A 17,898-nucleotide genomic window follows, 5' to 3' on the forward strand; every position below is an offset into this window, starting at 1 on the left:
TGCTTGTACCCTGTTTATCACTTGCCTTGTCTCAGCCTTTCGTTTTTTGGTTGGAATTCAAAAAATTTATCTGGGAATTCCTTTCTTAGATCTCTAAATCCAGCAACTTTCACAGTGGGGTTTCCTCCTCTTTTCACCAAGCCCAAAGACAGAGGCAAGACTATTTGCTTGGTAACTCCTGTAGATACCTTTACCAAAATCTGTGCCCTTTGATGTTACTTGTTTATTGAGTTCTGAAAGTGGACATTGAGGTTGCTAATACACACTGTGTTCTTTGACATATCCAGCCCTGCCTACAAAATTATTACTTGAGTTTCTACCTACACCCGTAGGTGCAATTATTTGGCTTCAAAACGTCAAGGTAGATGTCCTGTACTATTCCACACTCCAGCATTTGTTACCTCAGATGAGCATAAATATATGTCTTCTTAACATGTGGGGTATCCTCTTCTCACTTCAGTCCTTGGATAAAGCTTGGCCACGTGCTTCCCTTAAGGCAAAGCACTGCTCTYCATACAGTGCAGAAAGTCATCTTGTACTTAGAGCCACCACCCTGGGATTCTGAAAGCCCAATAAGCACCCACTGTTTCCAGGGTGAATGTCTAGTAAACATCTTCAAGGGGAGTTCAAATGTCTCAGCAATTCTCCTGCTGGGCTGCATTTAGGCTCCCTTCAAGAAATTATCAGTAGAGGAGTACACAGAAATGTTGTTCTCACGAGTCTCATATTCTTGTAATCCATACGAACAGCAATCCAGTTGTAAGCGCTGAAACAAACGAGCAGTCTTGCAAGAATTCCTCTCATCTCTGCTGTAGCTTTGTCCTGTGTTTCTTCCTTTTTTGAATCATGAAAGGTCAGAGTAATTTATTTCTGTTGGATTTTTTTGGAACTTTTAGTATTAATTATATGTATTTTATGTATTTATATGTATATTATATGCATTTGGTATTCATTCTTCAGTATGAATCCTTCAGAAGAGGATTTAGATTTTCTGTTAAACTCTGCCATTTAGATTCATAAAATGTGAATTCTCTTTCCAAGTGACAAAGTCAAATAGCTTCTTAAGTGGATTCAATTGTTTTCTTTCCCTTACACTTATTAGCACATCTATGCCTAAGAGCTGAGATTCTGCACGCAGGTTCATCTGGTTTATAGAATGAGTCCAAGAAGTCCTTGCCAGAGTGCTACATGCAAGAGTGAAGCTGCCTGTCGTCCGCAGATGAGAAATCAGTCAACTGCTGGCTTTGAGAATGCTCTTGTTGATTAGCTTTGAGCAGCAAACTATTCCCTAGAAAAACCTGGTAGTCTATATCTGTGTGACCTTAATTGGCATTGCTTCTGCAAACGCAGTGCTAGGAGTGCTGCTTTGGTCTGTGCCATTTCGCGACTGTGTAGGTGTGCACACGAATCAAGTCGAAAAAGGGAACCTTTTTGTCCTTGCAATTTTAACTAAAGACAGCATGGGTCCCAGCAGACTGCTSGGAGCAGAACTGGTTAGGAGACTTTCCTAATTTTAGCCCTCCACATTATATATAAGAACCTGAAAGGCCATCTGAGATGCCTTCTTCCAGACTGAGGGTACAGGATGAAGAGGTGACTTCAACACCTTTGGTTTGTCGATCATTGGTGCCGACGGGAGATATGACCGATACCTTAAGGTTGTGCATTCCCCACATATCAACTGCCTCCCATAGTTCCCAGTTAATCACTGATCTTTGGTTATGCAGAATTTGTAATATATGTAAAAATGTGTGTACAATTATTTCCATTCAGAAAAAAACTTTATCAAATAAAAGACTAAATTGTATCACTTTCTTGATTCAGAGTACARAAGTTTGTGGTTTGCAAACAAAGAAAAATTAAACCCAGATTTTCTGTGTATTTTAATCCAAAGATTAGAAAAGGAAAATCCACTGTGAATATATGAAGGCTGGTTGGCAAAATACCACACAGTAAGGGGATGTTGCAGACTGAGATGCACTCCATGCTTACAATAGGATACTGCCATAGGATTCTACCCCTTAACTAGCTGTATTAACTTCAAAYACTACTACTGTATTAGAAAAAAATAAAAACTTAATGATTTAAATTTTCAAAATCCTCAGAACAATTAATTCCATAATTCTCTATGTATTAATAAATGTTTCCCTTTCTCCTGCATTTTCCCATTCTGAGTTATGCAAGTCTCTCATTTCTTTACCTGGAACACAAACTGTAATTCTTTTTTAAATGCTGAACCATGGAAAAATACCAATGAAAACATTTGATTTAAACTTCTAAGAAACAGTTACTTAGAAAATGAGAAGAAAATGTGTGCAAGGAAGACATCTTAAAATTTTACCTATCAATCAAATGAATGAAACAGAACTAATTAATGGTCTTTGCCACACTTAAAAAAAGAAAAAATCACACACACACACACAAAAAAAAAACCCAACAAAAAAACCCCTACAAGATTAATATCTTTGAAAGCATATATAAATATCTAAGGTTTAAGTATCTAAGGTGAGACAGGCACATGCACCCAGTACAGTTAACAGTGTGGATCAGCTGGGAATACTTTTTGTTATGGAAGTCAGAGGTAAGAATTACCTTGAGTTCCTGAAGCTGGTCAGGCTCATAGAGCTTTGGAGACAATGCTTGGGCAAGAAAAGCATCAAGTTCTTGGCGACGAAGTATACGAACCCCTGGCCACTGTACCATATACCTACAGAGGAAGTCAAGAATTATTTACATCCTTATTTTAACTACTAAATTAAGTGGTATTTTACATGATCAGAAGTCACCAGAATGCAAGTATATAGCCAAACCAGAAGATTTAAAGCTTCTCTCTCTCTCTTTTTTTTTTTTTTTTTTTTTTTTTTTTTAAATCACATAGAAGAGCTGCTGGCTGTGAATCAGTTACATAAATCACACCAGAACAGCCCACTTTCAGTGAGGAAATGGAGGACAGCTCACCAAAACAGAATGTAAACCCAAAGTGCATTACGGTACATATAAAAATAAAATAATATAAAGACTAAAGGTCTAAAAACTAAAGACTAATGGAAGGACTAATGGAATATGTTTTCACATCATCCATCATTCAAAAATGATCTAGTCAGTGAATTTTACACTTGTCATTCCAAACAAGTGCTGAGTAAAACTTTACATCTAATCTGTATAAGTAATATGTCACAGGAAAGAAACTTGTTGTATAAATGAGTGTGAAGTTCTGCTTTAAGATACCCCTTGGTCTACATTTGTATATTTAGTATTCTATGAGGAAAAAGAGAAGCGAGCTTTAGTGCTCACAGGACAGGAGAAAGTGAAGTAGAACCAAAGATAAATGTACATTTATCAGTCTTAAGATGGCTTAAAATTTTTCCTGCACCACATGCTAACTTTGGCTTCTGTCAGATTTATAAGCAATCATATCAAAATAATCACCCCTTTCCAAAAGGTAAGGATCTCTCAAATTCCTAGTCCAGTTCCAATCTGAAAATTAAACAGGTAAGTAATTTGGACCTTGTGGTTTCCTTGTTAGTACTGTACTTCAACAGCAGTTATCGTCAGGTCATCATGCAGGTTATCATCACACCAGCTACATGGGCACAAGGAATCTAACACGACAGGCAGAACATCATGTACATGAACTTTCCATGCTGCTAAGCAGCTGTCTATGAAATGCATTCTCTTTTGCTTCACAACTTCACCACCCCAGCTGCTGAGACACCAAATGTTATTTTCTAGTAGGCTGGAGTGTAACAAATGTAAGCTAATTCAAATGCTACAGCGGCCTCTTAGCAACGCAAGATTTTTTCTTTTCCTCCTTTTTGCTCCAGAAAGAAGCCTTGAAGCTTCTAGGACTCACAAGTGACGCTCTAAAAGRAAAATATCCCTCCATAAACTAATATAAATTAATGCTTTCTAAACTCATAGTTTAATGCAGTTAAATATGTCAGAGAGATTAGGCAGCGCGGGAAAACCTTTCCTTCACTCTGCTTCACCTTAAGGTAACACTGACCTTAGTACACAACAGAGCACCATAAGATGAGTGGGCACATTAGTTGGATTGAGCATTGCTGGTGTATCTGATCTCATACAGGCCAAAAATGCCCTCATTCTTCGGTTCTTATCTTCTACTGCTTTTCCCAGCCACAGCTTCTTCAGATTAGGACAGGTCCATTCCCTGAACGCAAGTGCTTCCACCAGCTCAGGGGTCTGAGGAGATTTGCCTTTGTAAGCAGCCCATTCTTTAATTATCACCGGTGAAACTACAGTTGAGAATAAGAAATAAAAATAAAAATAAAAATAAAAAAACAGTTAAAAAGTGTATTTAGAAAATACTGTATGAAATCCTTATAAACTGAGAGCATTACAGTACTTCATACCAATCATCTTTGAACTGCGATCATTTACAAATCAAGCACTTCCGACGAAAAAAGAATGTTGACATATTTTCAAATGAATATACAACATTAAGGACCTACGTGTAATCTTTGAAAATGAAGAAAAAACAAAATTTGAAAACGCAATTTCCCCCAGAGTATCTTGTTTAAAAACCTAAAGTACATCAATACATCGATTGATGTAAAATCAATGTACAATGTGCTCTTCTGAAAGCAATACAAAACTATAAATATACTACTGTCCTACTGACATTTTAAAATCAGTACTTCAGAACTCATGTCACAGTTGTTCGTGGTTGAACAACTACTGTAAGGGAATGAGAACTTATCACTTTCAATTAACTGCACTGTACTGTATTAAAAAGGTTAGTAATTGTGTGTCTGCTATGGCCTCTTTCATCAAAAAAAAAGTCTCAACTCCATATGGCTGCTAAGGTATTTCTCTCATTTCTCTTTTTCTATAYTTGAAGGCAACTAAGAGAATTTTGTTGTTGTTTTTAAATCAAGAAATGGTATCTTTGGCCTGGGAAGGACCCCTGGTTTGCCACGGCTCGAACCCCGTTTGCACCCGTCCTCACTGAGGGCCCAGKTCTGCAGCGCGGAAAGACTGGAGCAGCTCGTTAGCAAAGCGTCGGGTTACGGCCCGAGAGACTCCCCGGTCACCAGCACTGAGCAGGGAACAGACTCCCTCCGGCTGCTCCCAATGCCTCCGCGCGGGCTGGGAGGCCAGCAGAGCCCCGAGGGCTGCAGAGATTCCTCTGCCGCACACGTCAGCTTCACAGCGAGAGGCAGCGCTCAGGAGCCGCGCGCCCCGAGAACCTCGCAAGGCCTCGCCGGTGCCTTCCTGCAGTAAAACCCCTCTAGCACCACAGTTACAGTTAACAAACCAAAGGAAAAGCTTTACAAGGACAGCACACAGCAATGAAAATAAATGTTTTGGTATAGTGGGTACCCTCACTACAGAATCATGTTCTATTTGGGCTGCTCCCATTTTTTTTATACTCCACTAAGCTGTTCAAAATGGGCTTCAACAGCCAGCAAAGCTACTCCAATATTTGTGCAGGGCTTATCACCCTGCTGTTCCCTTCTCCCTTGGCCACCAGCACTGCTCTGGACACCAGCAGAGGAAACGTGAATAAATAAAAGGATGCATTTTATGTGGGTTTCCAAATAATAGATGGTTTTAATTGCTTAGAAGTTTAATGTCTTAGAAGGGAGAGAGACTTCCGGACCAAAAACTTCCCAGTGCTCTCAGTGAACAGCTGGGAAACACAATGGGTTCCATGTGAAACAGCTTAAACTGTTCAGCAGTAAAAAATAAAATAAAACTGTAGATAGCTGACATAAGGTAGTTATTTGTGTTTTTTATCTTCTTTCCTTTTCATACTGGAGGTCATATTCCTAGCTATAGTCAGCTTCTCAGTGTGGAGGCCCCTCTAGGGGCGAGCAGATAATACTCTCAGATTATACTCTTAAATACTCTCAGAAAACCTTCTCTTCAATTTCTATGACTCCTACAACAACAGACACTAGCAAGAAGACAAATTCCTACAAAACACAAACGTTTCGYCATTTTTTTCTATGTATGCTGTGTTGTAGAAAACCTCAAGTTTACAAAAAGGGAATCGCTTATGTCTGTATTTTCTATCTGCAATCCTGTCTTTCAGCATCCAAAATCGGTTCAAAGCTTTCTGTCTCAGGTCGACAACTTCCATAAATCTGTAAGATTAAGAACACAGTAGGAACACCTCCATTAGCTCTCAAAAAAGTATCTTCTATGCTGCCCTGTAGAGACTACATCAGAGATCCATCCTGACTTCAAAATTCTGAAAAATAATTATTACTATTGGAARGGTAACTGTTTTTCCTCAGCAGTAGTTTAATAAAATGGTCACTTGGGTGGCCTGGTAAACAGTGTCCTTTCTGAAAGGAGGGAAAGAGGAATTAACTGCATCAGTTGACAGGTAACCACAGTACTGTTCACCCAAATTTAGAATTTAACGCAACGACCAATCTAGGACATGTCCCTGTCTAGCTATTTCCCCRGGGCATTTCTTGCACATTTGACAACTGGGACTGGTGCCAAAACTACCGCCTTCCTCAGCCTATGAGGACAGGTGTCCTTGGGGGAATGCTTCACATTTCCTTCCAGGACTTCCACCCGGACATAAGAAATGTCTGCGACAAATGTACTCACCCATCAGAGTATGTTGAGATAAAACATCGCAGAGCTAGCTTATACTTTTATTTATTTTTTTTTTAAATACTAAACTCCCTCCTGCTGCTCGTAGGTAGATTTTAATACTCAATGTAGCCTAAGTAACTGTGCAAAGTATTAACACGTGCTTTGAACATTATTCTCAAAGCACTTTAAAGTCAGATTAAGCAAAAAAGGTCAAAATTGACCTGCATCAATGTGACTCTCTTGATAAAGATTCAGAAGATGAGCCAGCTAGTGCAAACTAATCGAGCCTCATTTTTAGCTTTATGGTCTTCACTGATTTTGCACACAAGGCGACTGCCCAGGAGATGGCCTCCCTTTCAGCAGCAAGGGTGTCAGCTGAATAGATGGTGGATGTACATCACAGAACATCACAGGGCGGCTAGGCTTAAAATAACAAACATGTGGATTCAACCAAGAGTTATAACAGCTTGTACAGGTGTGCACTTTTTCAAAAAGTCCAAAGAGTTGATAGTTTCTCACACGTCTATGTATTTATTAGAACTTGGGGAATAACCCACTTCATGGTTTGAAAAGAATAGTTTTAATTCCATCTTCTCACAAGCAAGCGAAGCACAGCCTGTGCTTCCCAGCTGGCAGTAAAAGCACATTAAAGAACTTTGCTATTCAGCTTTTTATATCCCCAGGTAGCAGACATGAGGACACATATAGCACAAGCACAATTTAGCAGATACAAACTCAGTGATTGCTCCTTCCAACAGATTTTTTTTCTTTCCAACTACATAAAATAACTACCATTTAAAAGGTGGGAAGAAATTTGTTTCATGGAAAAAAAAACCAAACATTTTTACTGTTTTGCTTTTTAGCAATGATACTGACAGGCAAAGTTTAAAATGTACATTTCATAGCTTCTCATAATCCTGACATACAATGTACTTGGAAGTTACGCACCATAAAATGCACTACCCTGCTAGAGTTACAGTCTGTACAAAGATGATCAATTTGTTCAGGCTGTTTAAATAAGGGCTGTTTCTCCTTTACTGTCTTCTACAGTCTCTGGCCAAAGCCCAGAGCCTTGTAGGAGAGGTGATGAAAAGAAATGTACTTCTGCATCACAGCTCCTTCAAACTACAGGCATGCATCTTAGCTCAGTTCATCTTTACTGCCTTTTTTAGCCTTGCAGGGAAGCAACTAACATTTGGGCAGATGTTCCACTTTTTAAGAGCATGGTCAGTCCTAAGATAGAAGTAGGTCAGGTAGCTGAATGCGTCCTGCAGCGAGCTTTGCCAGAGCTCCTGTAACAATAAACCAAGTCAGCAGCAGTGTTCTTAGCCTTGGCAGAGATAAAACCACTGAAAAGCAGTATAAATGAAGAGAAAACAGAGATTACACAGGTATCTCCAGCTGTCTACAGAGAACAGTCTAAGTTTACAGGATGAAAATATTCTGAAGACTGAAGCAGACCTTCAGCATGGAGCTATTTCATCCCTAAAATCCTTATAGCWTTCTTTTAAGGACAAGATCTAATAAGCATAAGCAAATATGGGATGTAACTTTACTATTTCAATCCTGAATCTTCTATCCTGAAATAGTATTATACACAGTCAGTTAAAAGGGTTATATTTGCACTCTAGAGCCATATTTCAAGCATGGCAAATTTTAATTCCTCACAAGAAAATACAAATATAAACAGCTTTTTCAACACTGTTGAACAGCTATACCTTCCATAGGAAGATACAAAAAACACCTTTCACAATTAAAAATGAAAAGGAAGAGAATGAAAATGAAATTTAGAACCGATGATTCATATTTTTACACTTACATGAGGATTTGAATGATGMTTTCAAACATTCTAAGCACCTGCTTCTTGAATAGAGTCTACTGACAGCAGACTTCTGTATATACTTTCCAGCTGCTGCCATCCATTTATTACTTTAGCTTTACTGTAACCTTTCTAAGATGCTAGTGTAAAGTTCAATCATTTCTTTTATGCATTTCATATTAAAAAAAGAGAAAAGAAAATACTTCACAACATCAAGAGACCAAATTTTCTGACATGAGTAATTCCTGGAGCAGAAAACTTAAAAAGCCAACTTCCAGATCAACATCAAGATTAACAGTCATGTTAATTCCTGTGAATTAAYAAAAAGATCTTGTGACATGTCTGTCTGCAAGAGTTTAGCCTGCCTTTACCTGAGGCATCACACCTGAATTTTACACATTATATGGGTGGGTTTTTTTTATATGTAAATACTTGAAAGATACTCCAAGGAGGCTTCACTAAAAGTGAACACTAAAGTACATCAGTCATAGTAAAGAGAAAGTTAGGGGCATTCAACATTTTGAAAAAATTGTATGCATGTCTGCACGTATGAACATGGAATAGATGTTTCCTATAATCAAGCTCTTAATATACTTTCAAAATTATGATCAAAAAAGTCACTACTTTGTACAAGCCCAATAGTAGCTTGAATATACATTTTAAAAAGCAAACTTCAGAACTTGCTTACAAATGGTACCATTTCTAGCTGTTAACTACTATAGAAAGTAAAATTATGAACTAAAATATCTTTTTCTATAATCCATCGGATGGCAGAACTCATAAATTACTCCCGCTTTAGCTACATTCATGAAGCCTTAGTAACTATTCTTATTCAAATCATGGTACAAATTGATATACAAACATAGCAAAGGGAGGAGAAAGAAGAATAGATTCTGGAGTACATACATTCTGGTGGAAGTCTGTTCTTTCTAAAAGCAAGTCTTTCAGTTTTCTTTCTGCTTTCTGCCAAACTAAACAGGACTCCGTAAACATACTGACGAACTGGCCTATAAAGCAGAGCAGCAGGAGGCAGGTCTTTGTTGGCTTCATCTTCTATAGAAACTGCAATTTTGATTTCACCCTTTACATGAAAGAAAGCAGAAACATATGATGCGTTACAGTGAACAGAAAATGTTTAGATATCCACACTAAAATTAATCTCATCCAGTTCAGAAAAACATGATTCAGCAGCAATGTGGATTTCAGGCACGTGGAAGTACCACTAGAGGAGGATTACCCTACGATCAACTTGTTTTCCCCCAACAAGTCTCCAGTCTCTGATTATCCCTGCCGCTCCGCAATTTCTCCTCTCCACCACATGCCTCTTTGTGGCAGGATTATCTGCAGGTGAGGCTTACCTTCAAATCTTGATAATTTYCACAGTGAAAAAGTACATATGAAAATACAGTAATCTGCTTATAGAATTAMCAGATATTCAAAGCACACTTCAAGAACAACTGCTAAAAGCTGATGTAGATTTCAAAAGAACACTCACCCTTTCTAAAAAACACCGGTGTAGTTTCTAAGCGTAATGATTTGAAACAGTATTGGTGGACTCGGTATAAAATATAAGATTATGAGTAGAACTGGCAAAAACAAGTGGGAGCTGCTGTGTGTATACACACACACATCTGTATATATGTCTGTATACAGGTGTGTACATTTAGATGTATGCAGACACACACACATGCAGGTATATGAAAATATTAAATAAAGTATTTAGGAAAAAACGAGTAATTCTGTAAGTATCTCTAAAAGTCCCCTCTCATTTACTGGAACAATGCAGCAATTAATAATCACAGTGGTTAGACAACATGGAGAAATTAAAATCATTAGCAACACTGAAAAAAAGACCAAAACTCAAGGCAACAAAAAAGATGCAAAATCATGATGGGGTTAGCCAGAGATTTAAGTGCAATTATCTTTACAGAATCACTGTTTTGTATAATTTAAAATTTCATACCTTGGTTAGGACATGAAAGATGTAGGGATACATTAACCCCTTCTTGTGCCTGTGTTCTGCAACTCGTAATACTTCAGGTGCTACAGGAGGTAATGGAGGGGTAGTAATATCCATGTGATTTCTGGTGGGCATTGACAACAGGCATGGGATTTGTGGATTACTGGCTTGATTCCCTTTGACATCAGCTGCCTGACTTCCTGAAGAAGCACTAGAGGAACCTTCTGCCTGTAACAGAATATACAAAAGAAAAGTGCTTTTTAATGTGTATAGAAACACACCAGAAGATTAACCAACAGAGAGAAGAGATTTCCTTCACTCACTGAAAGYAACAATCACTTCATGTTGTGTCAATATGTAAAAGGAATTATCCAAAGTCTTCCAAACGATTTTGAAGACTGATAACTTCCTGAAGGCCCTTTTCCTTTGTTTGGTAGCAAAAGGCAATTAGTGGAAAAAAAAAGGGACTGAAGAGAGTAAAATACTCAACTGCAGCAATATAATATCCGTTTGCACTACCCAGCTTCTTTTGAGCCTRTTAAAGCTGAGGAATTGCCATAGTTACAAGTAAATTTTAGCATTATTCATCTGCCCAAATGAGGCGAGCGTGCCTTAGTCATATCACACAGCGACCACACTGTGAGACAACCACACTCAAAGATTTTTGACATCTAAATCAAAGAAAAATGAATATGAACACTGGTGCTACCTGTTGGTGAAGCTAGATTCTGACCATGTAAAATGCCTCAGAAATTCACGTATCTCATTCCAAAATGAAAATCTTCAGAAAATTTAGAGCAATTGATATAAGAAAATTAAGAAAAACTGAAGTATAAACATTTTAAAAATGATTTTATTTATAGCTCCACAGGAAGTTCATCTACAAAACTGTACTCACAATTCCCTCTGCCATGCTTAACAGATACTGCTATCTTCTCTTGCCACTGAAAGCTGAAGCAGCAGTTTGCTATTAAAAAAACAGGCGAGTAAAACTCAAAGCATTTACACGTTAAATTGGATGCACTTCTGCTGGGCTGCATGCATAAAAACCATTTCAAAGTCTAGGCACTGCTTATACAGCTCCAACTGTGCCCACACAGACGGACAGGGGGACTCCAGCCCAGCCATCAGCCACCCAGCTGAGGGCAGGAGCCCAAAGGCTGCAGCGCTGCCTGCCCCTGCTGCTGTTCCACCCATTCCCATCCCCTTCCTCCCACCTGCTCCTGCTCTTCCACCCATTCCCTTCCCCTTCTCACAAGGCCCGTGCGCATTCAAGGCCCCCCACGGGGCGATGCACCAGGGTTCCTGCATGTCCCCTAGCAGGGACAAAAAGCAACACTATGGGTCACGTTAGTGTCTCAGGCATCCTGGCTAAGCCACAGGCAGACACAGTTATCACACAGGGTGGTGCCTGCAAAAATAAGAGCACTGATGGATGAAATCATCAGCTTGATATTTTAAGCACAGAGCCAAGTGCCAAAGTTTACTGGAATTTCTATGCCAAAGGTACAGGGAAAACATTCCTCTCTTTTCCTGCAGCACAAGCACCTCACAACTGAATGGCTCTAATTTAATGACAGATTGAATAGTTTGTGTACAGCTATCGCAGAGATACAGAGATACCAAGGGTAAATGCTTTGAACATTCTTGCTGAAACACTGCAGAACCATGGAATATGAGCCCTCCAGCTCTTAATTTGAAAATGATATTATTTTTTTTTTAACCAGAAGAAATCTAATAGGATAATGTTAAGTCTTTAGCAAGGGCTCAGTCATCCCAGCCTCAGTAAAGCCCAGTACATGCTAATTGGTACCACAGAGCTACCTTAAGATGCATTATGTGTAATTCATACCAGGCAGTTGTAATGCACTTTTACTCCTTTGCTRAGTTTTAATACACACAGTTGAAAGCAACTACCCACCTCTAACTGCCTCTGTGACTAATTTTAAAAAGTGTGTTAGAGGTGCTCTCACTCCACTGCAGGGTGCAGGGGCTGGATCCTGTGTTTGTTCAATTGAGTTTGCTGTTCTCTTTACTAAAATCAGAGTGGGAGAGTACTTTAAAAAGGGTAGCAATATTCAAGAAGGATACCGCTGTAAAAACTAAACAAGTCTATGGGTTTGTTTCTGTTATTTTGCATCTAATATTTTCTAACACTGGCTATTTTTCTTTTTATATATATAATATTTCTTCTTCTTACTGTATTTTAAAGCCATTGCTTTGTAATTCACAAAAGAATTTACAAAAATTTACTCCAAATTCTACAGATTAATTCTGAAAGTTATACTCAGAGGCTTGTCATTGAACTTTGATACAAAATAATAAATTGCGATGTTTGAAACTTAAATTACCTTTGTTTGGTCACCCAGGTCTCCACGTGTTTGACTTTCTGACTGGGTTCCTGTTTTTTCCCAGCCTATTTTGTTCCCACTGACATGGCTGAATGACAACACAAAGGAAAAAAAACAGCATTAATGCAATGGTTAAGATATAATGCAATTGTTCCACTAACAGTCACAAAGGGCATATCAACCAGAGACAACTATAATTTTCAGAGGTCCTATGTTTTAGAAATTTGAAGTCCAGAAGACACTTCAACTACATTTTTTTCATTTATACTATGTCATTATTTGGATTATATTTAAAAGACATACAGAAACTCTTACAATAAATATTCAAACAGGAAGAATTCATGATTGAACTTTAAATATTCTACATTATGCCAAGTAAATTCCCCCAGTCAGAAGATCAATTCAACCAAGAGTGATATAAATAATATTGTCTGGACTTTAGTGCTAAATTCATTCTAAACTTTCTGCATAAAATACAGACACAAGACTATGAAAAATTCTGAAAATAATATGTTACATCGTTTTGTCCAAAACAGCTAAGTATCCAGTTCTGCACTCTATGGCAACTATGCAAACTTATTTGTTCTTTTTTTTAAGCAAAACACATTAATACATTTAATGCAAAAAGACTACATCAGAAAAGCCAAGTCTAATACATATTTCATAGTTGCAGATACACTAAGAATTGAAAAACACATAGAAATACRTATTAAGATACAAAGGCTCAACCATTCAGGAGAATGTTTTGTAGACTTTCTAAAGCCACGGGCTTTGGTTCTCACATGGTAAGCTACTACGACTAACAAGACAAAAGTAAATACAAACAGCCTCTGCTCAAATTTCCTCTTTGTAGGTCAGTAAGTAGCAATCAARTGAAAGTCTGCACAACTTTGTTGCTAAAGATGGATATCTGATCTAGATGATCAGGAATACTTCAGCACTAAACAGGCACATGAATAGGGAAGAGCATTTTCATTGCCGCTTAGCTCCACACAGTCTGTCAAGGAAAGCTCTTCAGTCACTGCCTTAAATTTTGTATYTGACATTCAGGTCTCACTGCAAAATCACATTATCCCAAAATTCTAGAAGTATAAAAATCATAAAGTCAGAAATATTTTGTATTTTTGGCCACTGAATTTTTAATGAATTCTAAAGTGGAGTAAGACCATTTTATATGAAGTAATATAAGGTTTTACAACATTTACCAAAAGCTCACTGATTCTTTCCTTGTTTTAATAAGCTGTTAGCACAGAAYTGGAATGGAGAGCAAACAAAAAAATCCAGACTTGTTTAGTTTTGGTGTTTTATAAAGAACAAGAGCACTAGAGTGTACAGATGTGTTTGCAGAGTGACCTGAAAGTCTCTCATATCACTAACATGTAAATTTCTTAACTTCCAGGATTCTGACAAAGAATTTTGAAAACAAATATAAGCCAAAAGAATACTTTCATGGGAAAACTTACTTCACTGCACCTCCATTGCCTTCATCGTTGTCGGAGGAGGAAGATGTAGAAGAGGCAGGAAAATAGGTTGAATCCACATGATTAGGGCTCCCACTCTGAGCTGGGTTTATGGGAGAAGATCGCTCATACAACGGTGTGTGTTTTCCTTCGTGAGGAATGTTACTGTAGTTGTTCTGCTCAGAAAGACTTTTTCCACCTGTTTCCAAGGTGATGGCTGGCTCAGAGAGATTATATGGGTATGGACCCTGACCTTGGGCACCACCCTGACTGGACATCTGCTGGGCCTAGAATAAAGTAGTTTTTCTTAAGCAGAGGTTAAAAAAAAAAAGACTTTTCTTTTAAAACAGCGTGTGTTGTTCAACTAAGTAGCATTTTTCAAAGGTAAGCAATTAGACCTCAGCCTTCTTGAACATTCACAAAAATGCTTTTCCTAGGGTCTGCAGCATCATTATAGTTCCAATGTTAAAATTTAGAGCAAACACCYGGGCTGAAAGGCGAGTTATACACTCCCACCCTGATTTTAATTCAGCTGGCATAATTTATTTCTTACACTTAGCCTGAGAGAGCAGAAGGCTGCACTTACCACAGGTTTTGCTTGTAGTGAGGTCTGTGGAATGTTAAGCATCTGAGAAGGAACATATGGTGGCACTATACCAGGCATTCCAAACTGATTTGGTCTGGCTGTTTTATTGCAAGCAGAAGAGGGGAAAATAATACACAGGAAGAAAAAATAAATAATGAACGTTTTTGTGAATGTATTTGACAAAATTTTTACCTTTCTCCTTTTTATCTCTATAGTTTATTTTTCTTGTTCTGTTAACATTACTATTTTCTATTAAGCCTAAAACAGGTCTTTTTTTTTCCCCCCTTTACCTCTTAAAAAGTACATTTCCTCTCTAACACGTAAAGTCTATTTTACTTGTTTTACCTTCACTCAATTGTTTGTATCTCTCACTATGCCTATTTCTATGGGAATCACAGGAAGCTTAATGGGGAAAAAGTCCAAGAGTGGTCCTAAACAAGAAGTTGGCCAAAAAGACAGATGACTTAATGCTGACAGTTTTTATCATACAAATACTAGACTTAGTGGAGCCCTAATGCTCTTTCATATAGCTCTTTGAATGTAAAAATATAAATAAAGGAGGAAAACTATCGACACTAATAGACCAGTATGGTGACTGAAACTCTTAGCAAATTTGACTAGAACCAATTTGCAGGGAAAATTGTATTTAAAACATGTTTAAAAATGAGATATGTTGTAGGTGATCAGGTGGTTATRCGGGGAGTTAACCATGAGAATAATCTTTACTGCCAATAATCCAATATAATTTTGGATTGCAATTTAAGCAACTGTATTACAGCACCAAAGAATCAATCACTATAAAATGATTTCTAAGGTATATCAGCAAAGTTCAGTCACAAACAGGAAATATGTTTTATGGAAAAGAAATAGAAGCTGTCTTTATGACTGGAACCAGCGACCAGATTTTGCCTGTTTACTGCATTACCCTCCTAACTGCCCTAATGCTGGAATGGAATCAGCAATAGCTAAGATTAAAATCAGGTCAGATTGTTACTCTCATTGCAGGGAATAAACACAACCTCTGCCTGAAACCTAAGGATATTTTGTCTTTCAAAACAAATGTTAATGAAAATTGCCATTAAATATAAGCATTTAAAAAACAAATCTGCTGATAACAGCTTTTAGTTAAAATGAACATGTTCCATACGTACCTAGGTAATGTGGTGGATGAAATGGCATAGGCTTATTCGTTGCTGAGTAATAAGCAACTGCTCTCTTAAATCGAGTAACTTTGTCATCTGTTCTAGACTAAAATAGAAAACAACAAAAAAAAAAATCTCTTTCATGAGCAAATCCGAGCCTGTCATCTATAGGTCAGCACACTATGGTAACACAGAACCTTGCACCCTATCACATACAATACTAAAGCCTAAGGGCCCAACAGTACTGTGACTTCCTTCCATCACAGATATCACAATACTTTGGCAAACCCTGCAAAGATAAAGTTTGAAAATGATATCTTCACATATCATAGACTCACAACAACAGTACACAAACAACAAAATTCTTTTGGTTATCATGAAATTAACTTTAGAGCATCAAGCAAAAAATAACAACTTTACCTTCCAAAAGTGTAGGAAATTAAATTAGGGCACTCAAGACATTTGCCAATAGTTAAAACCCCTTATTTTTATTTAATCCAAATCTTCAAGCCCATTTTCTTATACAAACCAAAAGACCTTCACATTATCTTTTATTTTACCTGTGAATGTTGGAAAACATCCTTTGCTATGGCATCCAAATCAGTGGTGTCCTGAATATTACGGACATAGTCAGCTACGGCTTTGATCACTACATCACAAGGYGGTAAAACTAACTGGTGAGCACGTACCTATGCAAAAAAGCATAGAGGTTAATACAAAATAACACGGTAGCCCAAGGTACTTTAGTTATGCAGTAAAGGGTTAACACATCTATTTGCTGAAAACATGTTCAACGAATTCCATGACTGTCAGATTTACTGTCTACATATTTTGGAGTTTTCCCACTTTGTTTTGAAGACCCAACTTTCAAACAATATCTGATGTACTTTTCACTTACAGTTTACACGAAACCTCTCTGGAAATATTTGTTGATTAAGTTTCAAATAAACAACAAAGTTCACAACACTATTTTACAGCTTTTTAATTGCATCTTGTTGCTGAAATATAAATCTGGATCTAAAGCAGATATTTTACAGATACACTAAAAATGTCCAAAGTTTCRATTTTGGTAGAATTTATATTCTGAGTGCAATGGCACATCAGAATTTCTGGAAGTAAGTCACTGGCAATAGGAAGATYTCTATATGTGCAGGAAACGGAACAGACAAGAACCTGTCAGGGTATTTGTTTTCAAAAGTACATAGAAATCTATCCCAAAAATGTTACTTGAAGGTATTTTCAAATTTTGTGCATTCTATATAACTTGCAATAAAAYAGATATATACAGCTTCACACAACATCTAACATACTGTAGGCAAGAAAAGACTTTTATATGCAGAGACAAGGAAGAATGTACGGATCTTCGCTTGCTGCTGTTATTCCACCTGGGATACAAATGTAGTTTCATTCCTTTTCAAGCATTTCAGTGTCAACACAGGCATATAAATACCCACTCACTCTGTTTGCAGACACATCTCAAGCTTTTCAGAACACAAGTTTATTAATAATGTTTCAAAATTTTGGTATTAAAACACTTGATGTGGTAACATCCACTTTAAGACAAGCCCAGCCTCATATATTAAGCATTTTCTACAGATGAGAAACACATGCTTCAATGTTACATTTCCCTCAAGTATATGACTTGAGTCCAAACAGAGCACAGATTTTTCTCTACAAGTGAGTCCACAATACATTTCTACTCAAGCCCTTCTTATGAAAAAATGAATCCCATTGATTCACTGGTCACTGATTCAGGTCACGGGTTTGAGAAGATAAGAATCTCTTGGACTCTGGAACAAAAGATCTCTCTATGCAGTAAGAATGAACAGGAAGGACTTTGTGGGATGAGTTCCCAAGGTTCCCTATGGATGAAGTTCCTGCAGTTCAGTGATACCAAAGACTGTAGAGACGGTTTCTCTCCCGCACAAGAGAAGTTACAGATTCTTCTTTGGCCACGTGCAGAAAAGGAAAGGAACTGGATCATCCTGGAAACTTTAACCTTCC

The 17,898-nt window shown here is 37.7% G+C and overlaps 1 protein-coding gene across 2 annotated transcripts in view; it reads right to left on the reverse strand.

Annotated features, from left to right (window-relative positions):
• Window positions 1-17,898, reverse strand: part of FAM120A (family with sequence similarity 120A) — a 41,787-nt gene that overhangs the window by 11,992 nt on the left and 11,897 nt on the right. For both annotated transcript variants that reach the window (XM_026046068.1, XM_026046067.1), the window contains exons 3-11: window positions 16,455-16,583; window positions 15,904-16,000; window positions 14,753-14,850; window positions 14,170-14,453; window positions 12,707-12,794; window positions 10,359-10,583; window positions 9,302-9,476; window positions 4,007-4,256; window positions 2,593-2,707 (exon numbers count right to left, since the gene is read on the reverse strand). In XM_026046068.1, coding sequence (XP_025901853.1) covers window positions 2,593-2,707; window positions 4,007-4,256; window positions 9,302-9,476; window positions 10,359-10,583; window positions 12,707-12,794; window positions 14,170-14,453; window positions 14,753-14,850; window positions 15,904-16,000; window positions 16,455-16,583 — 1,461 coding nt within the window. The remainder of the gene's footprint in view (window positions 1-2,592; window positions 2,708-4,006; window positions 4,257-9,301; window positions 9,477-10,358; window positions 10,584-12,706; window positions 12,795-14,169; window positions 14,454-14,752; window positions 14,851-15,903; window positions 16,001-16,454; window positions 16,584-17,898) is intronic.

The sequence above is a fragment of the Nothoprocta perdicaria genome, unplaced genomic scaffold, assembly GCF_003342845.1.
Source record: "Nothoprocta perdicaria isolate Ctin4 unplaced genomic scaffold, notPer1 scaffold_42, whole genome shotgun sequence".
Lineage (NCBI taxonomy): Eukaryota > Metazoa > Chordata > Aves > Tinamiformes > Tinamidae > Nothoprocta > Nothoprocta perdicaria.